This window comes from Meriones unguiculatus, chromosome 10 (assembly GCF_030254825.1).
Source record: "Meriones unguiculatus strain TT.TT164.6M chromosome 10, Bangor_MerUng_6.1, whole genome shotgun sequence".
Taxonomy (NCBI): domain Eukaryota; kingdom Metazoa; phylum Chordata; class Mammalia; order Rodentia; family Muridae; genus Meriones; species Meriones unguiculatus.
The window spans coordinates 114,933,025-114,944,830 of NC_083358.1; the positions used below are offsets into that span (position 1 = coordinate 114,933,025).

General features: G+C 56.8%; 1 protein-coding gene across 1 annotated transcript; it reads left to right on the forward strand.

The window, feature by feature from the left end:
• The first annotated feature begins 491 nt into the window (after positions 1-491).
• Rasd2 (RASD family member 2) lies at positions 492-11,385 on the forward strand. The gene is made up of 3 exons (XM_021656732.2): positions 492-1,129; positions 5,831-6,110; positions 9,069-11,385. The coding sequence occupies exons 1-3, from the start codon at positions 1,010-1,012 to the stop codon at positions 9,596-9,598; spliced, it is 930 nt and encodes a 309-aa protein (XP_021512407.1). The 5' UTR covers positions 492-1,009; the 3' UTR covers positions 9,599-11,385.
• Positions 11,386-11,806: the final 421 nt, after the last annotated feature.

Sequence of the window (11,806 nt, forward strand, 5' to 3'; positions counted from 1 at the left end):
CACGGTGCGCGCGGCCGAAGCCTCGGGACAGCCCTCCTCCCCCCGCGGCCCCAGCCCCACGCGCCCGGGCACGCGTAGCCGCAGATTGCCGCGGCCCTGAGACGGGGCGGGGATGGGGTGGGACCTGGCCGCGGTACCCGCCTCTGATTGGACGCTCGTGGCGGGGGCGGGGTGCAGGCGGCGGAGCCCAGACGCCGGCGCTGGGCAGGTGGGCTCAGGACGCAGCGCGCACGAGGGCGCGAGCCAGACGTAGGGAGCAGCATCCGGAGCCCGAGCGTGGGCCCCTAGGGGAGGACTCGGAGACCGCTCCTGGCGGGGAACAGCAGTGTTCACCGGCGGGAGAGGACGAGGGAGGAGGCGCCCACCCCAAGAAACTTCTCCTCCCTTAGCAGAGGAGGCACAGTGCGGAGCGACGTCGGCTTTGGGCGAACTTGGAGCTGCGGATCCTTAAGGCGTCGTTCAAGGTCCCCACCCACACGCGCGCTGAGCTGAGCTAGCGGCGCCTGGCGAGGAGCAAGCAGCGGTCCTCCCTGCGAGGGTCAGCTGCCGGACGGGGAAGGCCGCAGCCCGGCGCGCAGCCCCTCTACCCTGCGCAGGGCCGCTGCCTGGGGGCCAGAGAAGGAGGAAACGTAAGCGGCCAGGCGGGTTCGCAGGCTGGAGACACGCACGGATCGTCGCCTCCAAAGGTCCCCCTGAGTCTCCGAGGTCCGCTCCTTCATCCTCGGAGTCGTCCCCTTTCCCCCTCAGCGCGGAGCCCCAGGCGGGGACACCCCGTATTGGACGTCCCCAGACCTCCGTGCACCTGGCTCAACCGGAGTCCCCCGTGTCGGGGCAGGGCAGGGCCACCGGCGGCGAGCCGGAGCCAGCCCAGCGCCCCGGCCCCGCCGAGCCCTCGGAGCCCACCCATGGCTCCCCGGCTCCGCGCGCCTCCTCGCCCGGTCGCGCTCAGCCCAGCTCGGGGCGCCGCGTGCGGGAGGATCCGTACGCAGTGACCCTGGAGTCCCCGCAGATGCCCGAAGACTCGCCAGCCGACTCGCCAGCCGGAGGAGCGGCAGGCGATTCCCCGCACCTCCAGGAGCTTCCAGGTAGCCCTCCAAGCCGTGCTCAGGGCCCGGCTCGCTGTTCCCAGGTAAGGGAGACACCCCAAGGGAACGGGCCGCGGGGGGAGGGGGGCGGTAGCTAGGTGGAGGGGCAGCCGGCTCAGCAGAGGAACGCAAGCTGGCTTTACATGATGAGGGAAACTTAAACTGAAACTACTACGTGCTGGGATGCTTTGCCCACGTAGAGAATTAAGCTCAGGAGGCGCCTAGCCTACATCAGGTGGTTGCTAGCCCCTTAGGAAAGAAGGTTTATTGAGCTCTTGTGTGCTCCATTTGTCCCTGAGAGCCTTCTTTTAGATCATGAGCCAGGCCACTGGAGGAAACTGAGACTCAAAGAGACATAACCTCCTCTGCAGGACCTCTCTGGAGGAAGAAAGGCCAGGGGTCCTTTAACTACTTAGAGTCCCCTGAGCTTTGGAGCGTTTCCTGCAAGATTCCCATGCTACAAGAGTTTCCTTTACTCAGCTGGCCGGTGTGTGGGGCCTGTGAGCCTCACTCTACTGTCTACCCCTGCCACCAGTCCGGGGAGAATGAGGAAGGGTATTTATTGCCCAGGACCTCCTGGAAGCTAGGACAGGGCCTGGAGCAATGGCCTGCTTTGGAGCCTCTGATTCAGGTCCCCCTAAGCCTCAGAGGGACAAGATGGGATCCCCACAAGTCGTCTGCTGGACTGGGAGCAGCCAGGTGGCCCACAGCTGCTCAGAGACCCCCCCCCCCAGCAAAAGAGCCCTGTATTGGAAAGGCTCTGGGTGCCTGGCCGTGCCGTGTGTTTCTACCTGATGTTGAACAGAGGAGTGAGCTGAGTGAGCAGACCAGATCAGTGAGTGTCTGGGCAGGCACAAGCAGAACGGGTTATCCAGAGGCGTATGCCCTGCTCTCTGCCCTCCTGAGCTCCCCAGGATGGGAGGGCTGGCCTTACACCACCTTGGGACCCCCCAGAGTGTGGGGGAAGAGTCATGACTACAGCCATGACTACAGCCTAAGAGGCTTGGCATGCGCAAGCAGGGTGTCATGGTGAACTTGGCTCTGGGGTGCTCCCAAGGAACTGACCAGACTCTCTTCTGGTTGTCCTTACCCATCTGGACCTACCCAGCTTCCATCAAACATGGTGGCAGGCACAGGAAAGAAGGTGAATGCCCACAGTTGCACTGCCTGGGAGCTGCCTGGCAGGGTATGCAGAGAGTCCTGGGCAGGGTGCCCATCCCAGCTGCCTGGAGGGAGAGAGGAAAAGGGGCTCTAACAGGAATCACAGGGTCACTCCCTGCCCAGTGCCAGCTGGGCATCACTGAGTCAGAGCTGCTTGGAGAAGACTCCAGTTTGAGCCACTAGAGGGGTGGTAGGGCCTTTTTGTAGAGGTGAGAGGTCAGGTCTGATGGTCTGCTTGTAATCCCTGCCAGGCATCTGCTGTGCGGATTCAGGGCAGCGACTCAACCTTTCTGAGAACCAGAGTCCCCATCTGTCCTGGGAGAACTTCTCATGGGAATAAGGCAGTCCCCTGCATGTCAGATGTCCCTGGGGACAGCCCTACTCCTGTCATTGAAGGTGCCTCCCACCACTCTGGTTACATGCAGGTCCCTCTTCTTAAATTCCTTTTCCCACTTCTCTAGGCCACCAGGGTTGGCTCTGGGCAGGGAGGGCCTGCCTGTGCTGTCTGTTCTACACTTTAAGGGCTGCCTCCCATCATGGATGTGTTTCTCTGCCCAGATCACTGTGGGCTGAGGCAGCTGCCCACTGGCAGTTCTTAAGGGTGCTGGAGTTCCGATCCTAAGGCCCTTGTGTCCCCTATTGAATGCAAACCTAGAGCAGGCTGTGAGTCCATGCTTTGGGGTTGCAGCACTGTGCACACAGAAGGTGCTCAATAAATGATCTGTGAATGGGAGAAATTTCAGATGACTTTGCCACCAGGCTCACCCAACCCTCTGACTCCCCTTTTCCTACCCCTTCTCTGGGGTTTAGAATCTGTCTGTCTCCACTGTGGGACCAGCCAGGTTGGGAACAGAGCGAGATGGGCAGGCAGCAGGGGAGACTCTGCCCACAGGGCCTTAGGGCTTCCCTCAGCATCTCCTGTGGCGGTGGAGCCACAGAGGCCCGTCACCCGGCTCCAGGTATGTGGGTTTCTCGCACAGCCCCACGTGCCTGAAGCCATGTGCTAAGACTAGATCTGTCAGATGAGAAAGCCTTGAGTTCTTCTGTCTCCTCCCCTTTCTGATCCCCCGTCTCTTATTTCTAACTCCCTGCTGCACCCCTCCCTTCATGCTTCCTCTCTCTGACTCCCTCCTCCTCTCTTTCTCCTCCTTCATTCCTCCTCTTTCTCATTCCCTGCCTCCTCTCTGACTCCCAGCCTTGTTTCTCAGACTCCCTCCTCTCAGTCATTGTGTGTTGGGAGGTCAGGGCTAGCTGCTGGAGCCAGGAGGCAGACTGCTTCCCCAAGGCCTGCTGGCTCACTTCCTGTCCCCCATCTAGCGAGAGGTCAGCAGCTCTCCTTCATTAAAAGACTGGGTGGGTGCCTCTGGGGAACTAAGCCACACTTGGGGGCCTTCAGCAGGACTGAGGGGTGTTTTTTTCCCAGCACAGCCAGGGCCCAGGCAGGGAGACTGGGTGAAGGAAGAAGGTCTTATAGTCAAAGTGGGGTTGGGGGCAGGGGAGTTGAGAGGGTTAGCTGAGCCTGATGCCAGAATCATCTGCAGTTTCTCTCATTTACGGATCTTTTATTGAGCACCTTATGTACACAGTGCTGCTGCCCCAAATCACAGACTCACAGCCTGCTTTCAGTGGAGGACATAGGGCCTTAGGACCGGAACTCCAGCACCCTTAAGAACTGCCAGTGGGCAGCTGCCTCAGCCCACAGTGATCTGGGCAGAGAATCACACATATGATGGGAGGCGGCCCTTGAAGCGCAGAACAGACAGCACAGGCAGGCCCTCCTTTCCAGCATCTTGACCTCTCTGTGTTCCAGTGGCCTTCTTGTCTGCCCTCTGGGTCATTGAAGGATGGAGCAGGTGTGCGCCTGGCGCTCACAGCACTGCGATATATATTAGCTGCAAAATAAATGTCAGGAGTGTTATTGTTCTATACTTAGCCTGCACTTGGCATGCTCCTGGGCTTGGCCCAGGAATGATGGTTCTGGTGCCAGGCCTGGGGTCTGCAGCGTGCTTTGCTGGCCTCTTGTGTGTGTCTGCGCCATTCATTCTTGGAGGTTATGTTGCAGGCTGGGAGCTGGGAGCATTTACACTGTGGAAATTGACAAAGGATACCATGCAGGGCCTTTAGGAAAGGTACAGGGCCTCGAGCAGGCCTGAGGAGCATGGGTGCATGCCTGGAGACTTGCACCCCAGAGGAGGTAACTTAGCTCGAGGGGCCATCTCAGACCCTGGTCCCATAGTTGGATAACGACATTGGAAAAATGGCTGGGGTATACAGATGTGCAGCACCTTTGGGCAGCAGAGCTTGCGCGGAACAGATAAGTTTCACGAAGACACCGCTTGTACTGGGAGGCGGTATCTATTTGCCTACTGAAAGTATGTGGTTTGTGCAGTGTCCAGCCCACACAACTTGTAGTGGCTTGCCAGGAGCACCAGTGTTTCTGCAGGCCTGGCTGTCCTTTGTATGTGTGCGGATGGTGATGAGAGGAGCCTTTAAAGAGGTGGCATTTGGGATGGACTCTGCAATTAGAGGAGAAGGGTATTCTGGGAGAAGCTGATGGTAGCAAAGGTGTGGATGCATACCTCAGACTGACCTGGGCCTGAGAGACCCTAAGGTGACAGCCGAAGAAGGGCGACTAGGGCTGGCCCCTGTTAGAGCAGGAATCTGCGTAGGTCCACCAGGGATCTAGAGCCTGAGTCTCAGTCTTTCTCTCTCACCTTTTCCATGAGGCTAAGAAGTTCCCTTAGAAAGTTTTGGGTGTCCCTCCAAACCCCAGAACCCCAGTCCTCGGAGTCATGAAGCTTGATTCCCTTTTCCCCTCACTCAAGCTCAGGTTGCTCAGAGGCAAAAGTTACTGAAGCCAGTGGTGGGCCATATGTGAGATAGAGCCTGCCTTGATGCAAACCTTGGGTCCAGGGTGTATACTGGGAGATAACTAGTGGGTTGGTAGGGAAGTGGCCTGGACTGTCTTTCTCTCTTTCCTGTTAGAGCTGCAGAGCCTTAGTTTAAGAAATGCATGCTGGCGGGCATGGTGGCACATGACTTTAATCCCAGCACTCAGGGAGGCAGAGGCAGGCGGATCTCTGAGTTCCTGGCCAGTCTGGTCTACAAGTGAGTCCAGGACAGCCAAGAGAAACCCTGTCTCAACACAGAGAAACCCTGTCTCAATGCCCCCCCTCCTCCCCTCATACACGTTAGGAAAGAAGTGCAGGCTGAAATTTGAGCCTTCCAGGAAGTTGGGGAGTGAGTATGGCTCAAAAAGAAGGCTGCCCCCTAGTGGTAGTGACTGCTTTGGGAATTTCACCTGCGTGGAGCCCTGGCCATAGTTGAGTTCACTGGGAAAGTGAGACTCAGAGGTGAAGCTTCCTTTGCCAGTGAATAGCAAGGCTGTGACCCTGTGGTTGGCCCTGTGCTCAAGCGTGTGAGGATGGATAAGTGAGCAAGTTGAGAAAAGTAATAAAGAGATCAGAGTTCATGAATGAATGAATGAGGGGGTGTTTTCAACCTTGAGGAGAGACCTAGACAGTCGTCCCAGAGGGGAGGCCAAGGCCTAACCCCTGCCTCCTGCCTCCTTGCTTCTGCTGCAGCCCCGAGCCATGATGAAGACCTTGTCCAGTGGGAACTGCACACTCAACGTGCCCGCCAAGAACTCCTACCGCATGGTGGTGCTGGGTGCCTCCCGAGTGGGCAAGAGCTCCATCGTGTCCCGCTTCCTCAATGGCCGCTTCGAGGACCAGTACACGCCCACCATCGAGGACTTTCATCGCAAGGTGTACAACATCCATGGGGACATGTACCAGCTGGACATCCTGGACACCTCTGGCAACCACCCGTTCCCGGCCATGCGCCGGCTGTCCATCCTCACAGGTGAGGTGGTGGGGTGGGACAGCTGTCCAGCACTCCTGGTCCTCTATGGGAGGTGGAGGAGGCTGTGTTTAGAGCAGTGGCTTTTTTGCCAGACGAGTGATGGTGGGGCTCTAGTACTGTATCCAGATGCTGTATCTGTGGCTTTCCCACAGCTTATAGGGCCTCAGTGATTGACACTAGCAGCCACGGGCACGTGTTTAACCTCTACAACTAGCCATTTTAAGAGGGGAAACTGAGGCAGAGAGGTTACGTGTCTTCATCCAGGAGGAAGCACAGCTCATGATTGCTTTTGAGGGACCTTCTCTGTAGCCTGTCTGCCCTGCTAGGAGCAGCGTCTGAAGAAGGGCAGGACTGTGGGCCTCTGGGGCCCTCTGGCGATACGGCACTGGCTGTCATGGTCGGTCCTTCAAGCCCATCTTAGTTGATCCATGTCTTCCATGTGGCCACTGTGGGGTATAGCCATGCCCTCAGCTATCCCTGGACAGAGATAGGAGAAAACAACTCCCAGGGACCGGGGAGACGGCTCAGTCAGGAAGATGTTTGCTGCTCAAGAACAAGGACCAGCATTCCATCCCTCGACCCCCGCCAAAGCTGGGTGTCCTGGGAGCAGCTGTGACCCCAGCTCTGGGGAGGCATAGACAGGAGGGTCTCTGGGGCTCACTGGCCAGAGGACCCAGCCTCATAGGCAGTTTCTAGATCCATGAAAGATTTAACAAACAAGGTTGGTGGCGCGACAGGAGCCTCATGTGATGTTGGCCAACATGTACACATGCACACGAACACAACATGAGAATCCATAAGACACTTCCACATTGAAACACTCCCAGCAGTAACCCCGCATGCTGCCCCCTTTATCCTGCCCATGGGCTATTTTAGAGACCATGGCAGGCTCCCTCCTCCCTCCTCATCTTTAAGGTCATCCTTTCTGTTCCACGCTGCTCATGGGACCCCACCCCACCCAACCCCAGATTCTGAGAGGGAGCATCTTGCTTAAGGAATCCAAGGTGGACCTGGGTTCAAATCCTGCCCCCTCTCTGTAGCATAGTGTTGCCATGTCACTGTCTCTGTGACCATGTTCCTCATGTGGCTGTGAGGGCAGGAGGGTGTAGGGCAGCTCCCCACAAAAAAGCTAAGTGCCGTGTGGGAGAGCTCTTCCGATTTGGGAGGGGATTGGATGCGCACTGGTAGTGTTAATTTTTCAGTTCTACAGTCGATACCAGGACAAACTTTCCATTAAGCAATGCTTATTGGGCACATACCCCATCCCGGGCCTCTGACTTGTAGGTGGCCAGTCCCTGGCCAGCACCGGTGCGTTGACGTTCACTTTGTGCATCTGAAGGCACGTGCTTAGCTCTTTCCCCTGTGTGCTGCATTCCAGACACATCTGTCTGTTGCTTTGCTTGCTCACCAGGCCAGGTGGGGCCTCATTTCCCAGCCTCGTGCTGGGCACAGGAGATACTCAGGGCTGCTCATTGCCGCCAGCTTTCCCCGCGGCTGCGGGCTGGCCAGCCAGGCCCTGATGCCTGGCATTTGAAGTCCCAGATTTGAGGCCTTGGAGGTTGCAAGTTCTCGGGGGCAAGGACTAGTCTAATGGGACAGAGTGAAACTTGGCAGCAGGAGCCCAAACACTGGGCAGCCGAGGGCCTGCGTACCGACCCGTGTTCATTACCCTGGCCCTTCACTGACCTACGTGAGGGCCATTGTGCATAGGCCCCAGGGGACGGGTGGAGGGGCTAGAATGCGGTGTTGTGCTTCCGAGCCCTACCTCCTGGTTCATGCTGGTGTGTGTCACTTTAGGGGACACAAATATGCTTGTAGTGGCCAGAGAGGTGTCTGGACTCTAAGCTGTGAGACTTGGCTGAACCCAATGTAGGCCACTATCTACAAATCAGGGACCTTAGACTCACACCGAGGGGCTGTACAAGCTGAGGGGGAAAGTGAAAAGGGTCTTGGAGGATGAATTTTTTTTTCTCTGGTGATTGGCTTGGAACTGCAGTTGGAGGCTGGGTCACATAACTGTGGCCCTTCCAGGGTGTGCCCTAATCACTGTGTCGGACTCAAGGACCCACTAGCGTGTTAGAGGGGATGCAGGGTGGGACATGATCTTGTTCTTATCCCGTGGTTCATCCTGGAGTCAGAGAGCACATCCTGTGTGCCTGGCACGGGCCAGGTGAGGACCAGGTCAGATTGCAGCTTTGGCCTAGCCACATTGGAGTTGTGTGAGCTTGGGCAGGTTGCCTGCCTTTTCAGGGCCTTAGTGGGCTCACCCATAACAGAAAAGTAATAAAGTCCTCCCTCTGGGGGTATGGTGAGCTGCCAAGGAGGCAGCAGGTGTGCCTGATGCTCTGGTCCCAGCAGGTGCCTGTTCTCGTGGGCGTTACTGATGCATGCCACCCTGCCTGCGTTAGCTCTAATCACCCTCCTGCAAGGTGGCTTAAATTCACATGCTGTGAGAGGGGAAATTGAGGTGCTCAGAGATTACACGGATCCCTCAAGCTTACAGTTACTGAGTTAAGGTAAGAGGCAAACCTAGGCCCCTCTCACCAACATCTTCCACCACGCAGTGACACCAGTCCATGCTGAATTCCTACTGTGGAGCAAGGTACTGGTCCAGGCTTCAGGAGTGTGGCCGGTAAGGCCAGTCATACCTCCATGGGCACAGGAGTTCTCCAAGAGCTACTATGCAACCCCCAGGGGTGACTGGGCCCTCCACAGTCCTGTAAGGGAACAGGAGGGGGACCGACCACATCTGAGTCCAGCTGCTGTGCCTCACTTTACCTACAAGCCCCTCTGAGCCTTGGCTCCCTTTTCTGGTAAGTAGGGCCAGTGACAGCAGATGCCCTGAGGAGCCTCCAGGTCAGGGTTTGCAGGGTTCCCAAGTGGCAGTGGATGGGACCCGTGCAGAGTGGGACACCAGGCCATCCTGTCACTTGTTCACTTGCTTCATTCCCTCCACAGGAGATGTCTTCATCTTGGTGTTCAGCTTGGACAGCCGGGAGTCCTTTGACGAGGTCAAGCGCCTCCAGAAACAGATCCTGGAGGTCAAGTCCTGCCTGAAGAATAAGACCAAGGAGGCAGCAGAGCTGCCCATGGTGATCTGTGGGAACAAGAATGACCACAGCGAGCTCTGCCGCCAGGTCCCCGCCATGGAGGCCGAGCTGCTGGTGTCTGGTGATGAGAACTGCGCCTACTTCGAAGTGTCGGCGAAGAAGAACACGAACGTGAACGAGATGTTCTATGTGCTGTTCAGCATGGCCAAGCTGCCGCACGAGATGAGCCCCGCGCTCCACCACAAGATCTCTGTGCAGTACGGCGAGGCCTTCCACCCCCGGCCCTTCTGCATGCGCCGCACCAAGGTCGCGGGTGCCTACGGCATGGTCTCACCCTTCGCCCGCCGCCCCAGTGTCAACAGTGACCTCAAGTACATCAAGGCCAAGGTCCTACGGGAGGGCCAGGCCCGAGAGAGGGACAAGTGCAGCATCCAGTGAGAGTCAGGGACATTAGGGAGGGGCTTGGGCAGTGCCTTAAGGGAGGTGGTTGAGGATTCCTACTGCCCACATCCCGCAGGGGTCCATATGTGTGTACACTGCCTGTTCTGATTGCTAGTCACCTCCTGTGCATTTTTATGTCTGCGGTTTCTTTGTGGGAGGACAGAGACACGTTTGGGGACATGTCGACACTCATGCCGAGACAAGCTTTCGGTGTCCTAAGAGTGGGAGGAATGCAGAAAGGCCTGGAGTCCTGCGTCAGAGCAAGCTGCTCAGTCCAAGTCACAGGATGAGAACATCTTAGCCAGATGTCCCAGCCAGATTCCCTGGTGGCCTCTGCTCCCTCTGTGTGGACCAGCCTGGTCTCTATGTCCCTGGAGAAACCATCCCCTGGGCCCCTGGGTCTTCAACTCCTGCCTTCTGGCCCAGCTGTGTACACCCACCCCTCAACTTAGCTCCTGGTCACTCGGACATTGAGCAGAGAGAGAGAGGAGAGGGAGAGAGAGATAGTGTTTGTGTGTGTGTGAGAGTGTGTGTGTGAGAGAGAGTGAGAGATGACATGGTTGTGTCTCTCAGACCACTGCCTCCTGGCTCCACTCCCACGCTCCTCCATATGACATTGCTCTTTGTTTTGAAGCTGTTTCCTGTTCTGTTTTCAGTAGACATGCAGTCCTTGTAGTGTAAGAGCCCAGTGACTTGTCTTTGAGCAGGCTTCCCAATTCAGATCCATTGCTTTAGCTGGGGTTCCTCCCCTTCTTCCCTGCTCCCAGGCAGGCTGTGCAGCTGGGTCCTGCCCTGTGTTCAGCAGCTTATAAAATGAGCCCAAGTGCCAGAGTCACAGCAGGCCAGGGTGCCTCAGCTGCCCTCAGGAGAGGATGAAGGCCTTGGAGAAAGTGACTCTTTAAAGCCCTCCACATTCCTAGCTAATTCGGGACAGAGCTCTCTGTAGACACAGCACCTTTCTTCTGCTGTGGTTCCTCAAGCAATAGCCGAACACCCAACTGGATACTGGGTCCCTTGTGTGTTAGGCAGCAGAGCGAAGGGTCCTGTCTGCTCCTGCCTCTGCCCACCCGTAGTGCATCTTATGCACACACAGCAGTTGGAGGAAGTGGAGCAGCTGAGAGCCAGAGCCAATTCCAGGATAGGTTGGAAAGAAGACTCATGATGGGTCTTTTCCTAGTGCTCAGGCTGTGCTAGGTACTTCTCTCCCCAACACAGGAGTGGGGGTGGAAACCGCTTTAGTCTTCTTAGTTCGAGATGGCTCAGTGAGTCAAGGCTCCTGCTGCCAAGCCTTTCAACCTGAGTTTGATCCCTGGGACCCATGTAGTGGAAGGAGAGAACTGACTTTTGTAAGTCACCCTTTGGTCTCCACACATGCATCATGGTGTGCACACAACAGGTCACACACCATAAGCTGGGTCAGCCATGGGCCTTCCGCGCACCCATGTTGTGCTCTTGGAGTTCCCGGTGGCAGGGATTTGGACCACGTTACACATCTCTCCCCCAAAAGCGATCACTGGGGTTCTCCATGGATGCTGTGTGCATTGTCATCCTTAAGGCACCTCAGATCCAGCTACGCACACCAAGCCCAGGCCCTGACTGGATACTCACCTCGACACCTGCTGCCAGCACACCTGCTTCAGCACCTGCTGTCCCGCAGTGACCCCAGCGCCAACCCCGAGTATACCAGCTACGCGTCCAGGCAGGTGTATGGCCTAGTCCCATCCAGTCAAGCTCCGCTGCCTGAGCCTCTGTGTACACTATCAATTAAAGTTGATTTGTTAGCAGCTGTGTCCTTGATATCTGTTTCCTGTATTCCGTAGGAGGGGCCTCTCCCTTGGCCAAGGTCCCCATGCATACAACAGTGTCTTTGAGTTCAAATTTTGGAGGAGGAAACCCAGCTAAGGAGATTGGGCCCTCAGTGGGCATTAGCAGTTTCTCCAGCAATGAGTGAGCAGTGTGTGCAAAGAGTTTTGATGATCAAGACTGGTTGAGGAGCCAGGCATTGTGGCATATATCTATTGTCCTGGCTACTTAAGAGGCTGTGGCAGGAGGATTGCTAGAGTGACTAGCCTGGCAATATGAGTCTGTTGCCCCTAAATAATAAAAAAAGATGGGGTTGCTCCAGATCTCTGTTGGGGCCAGAGATGGCTCTCAACACAGGACAGACACTGCCTAGGGTAAACAGCTTGGGCGGGGCTGGCATTG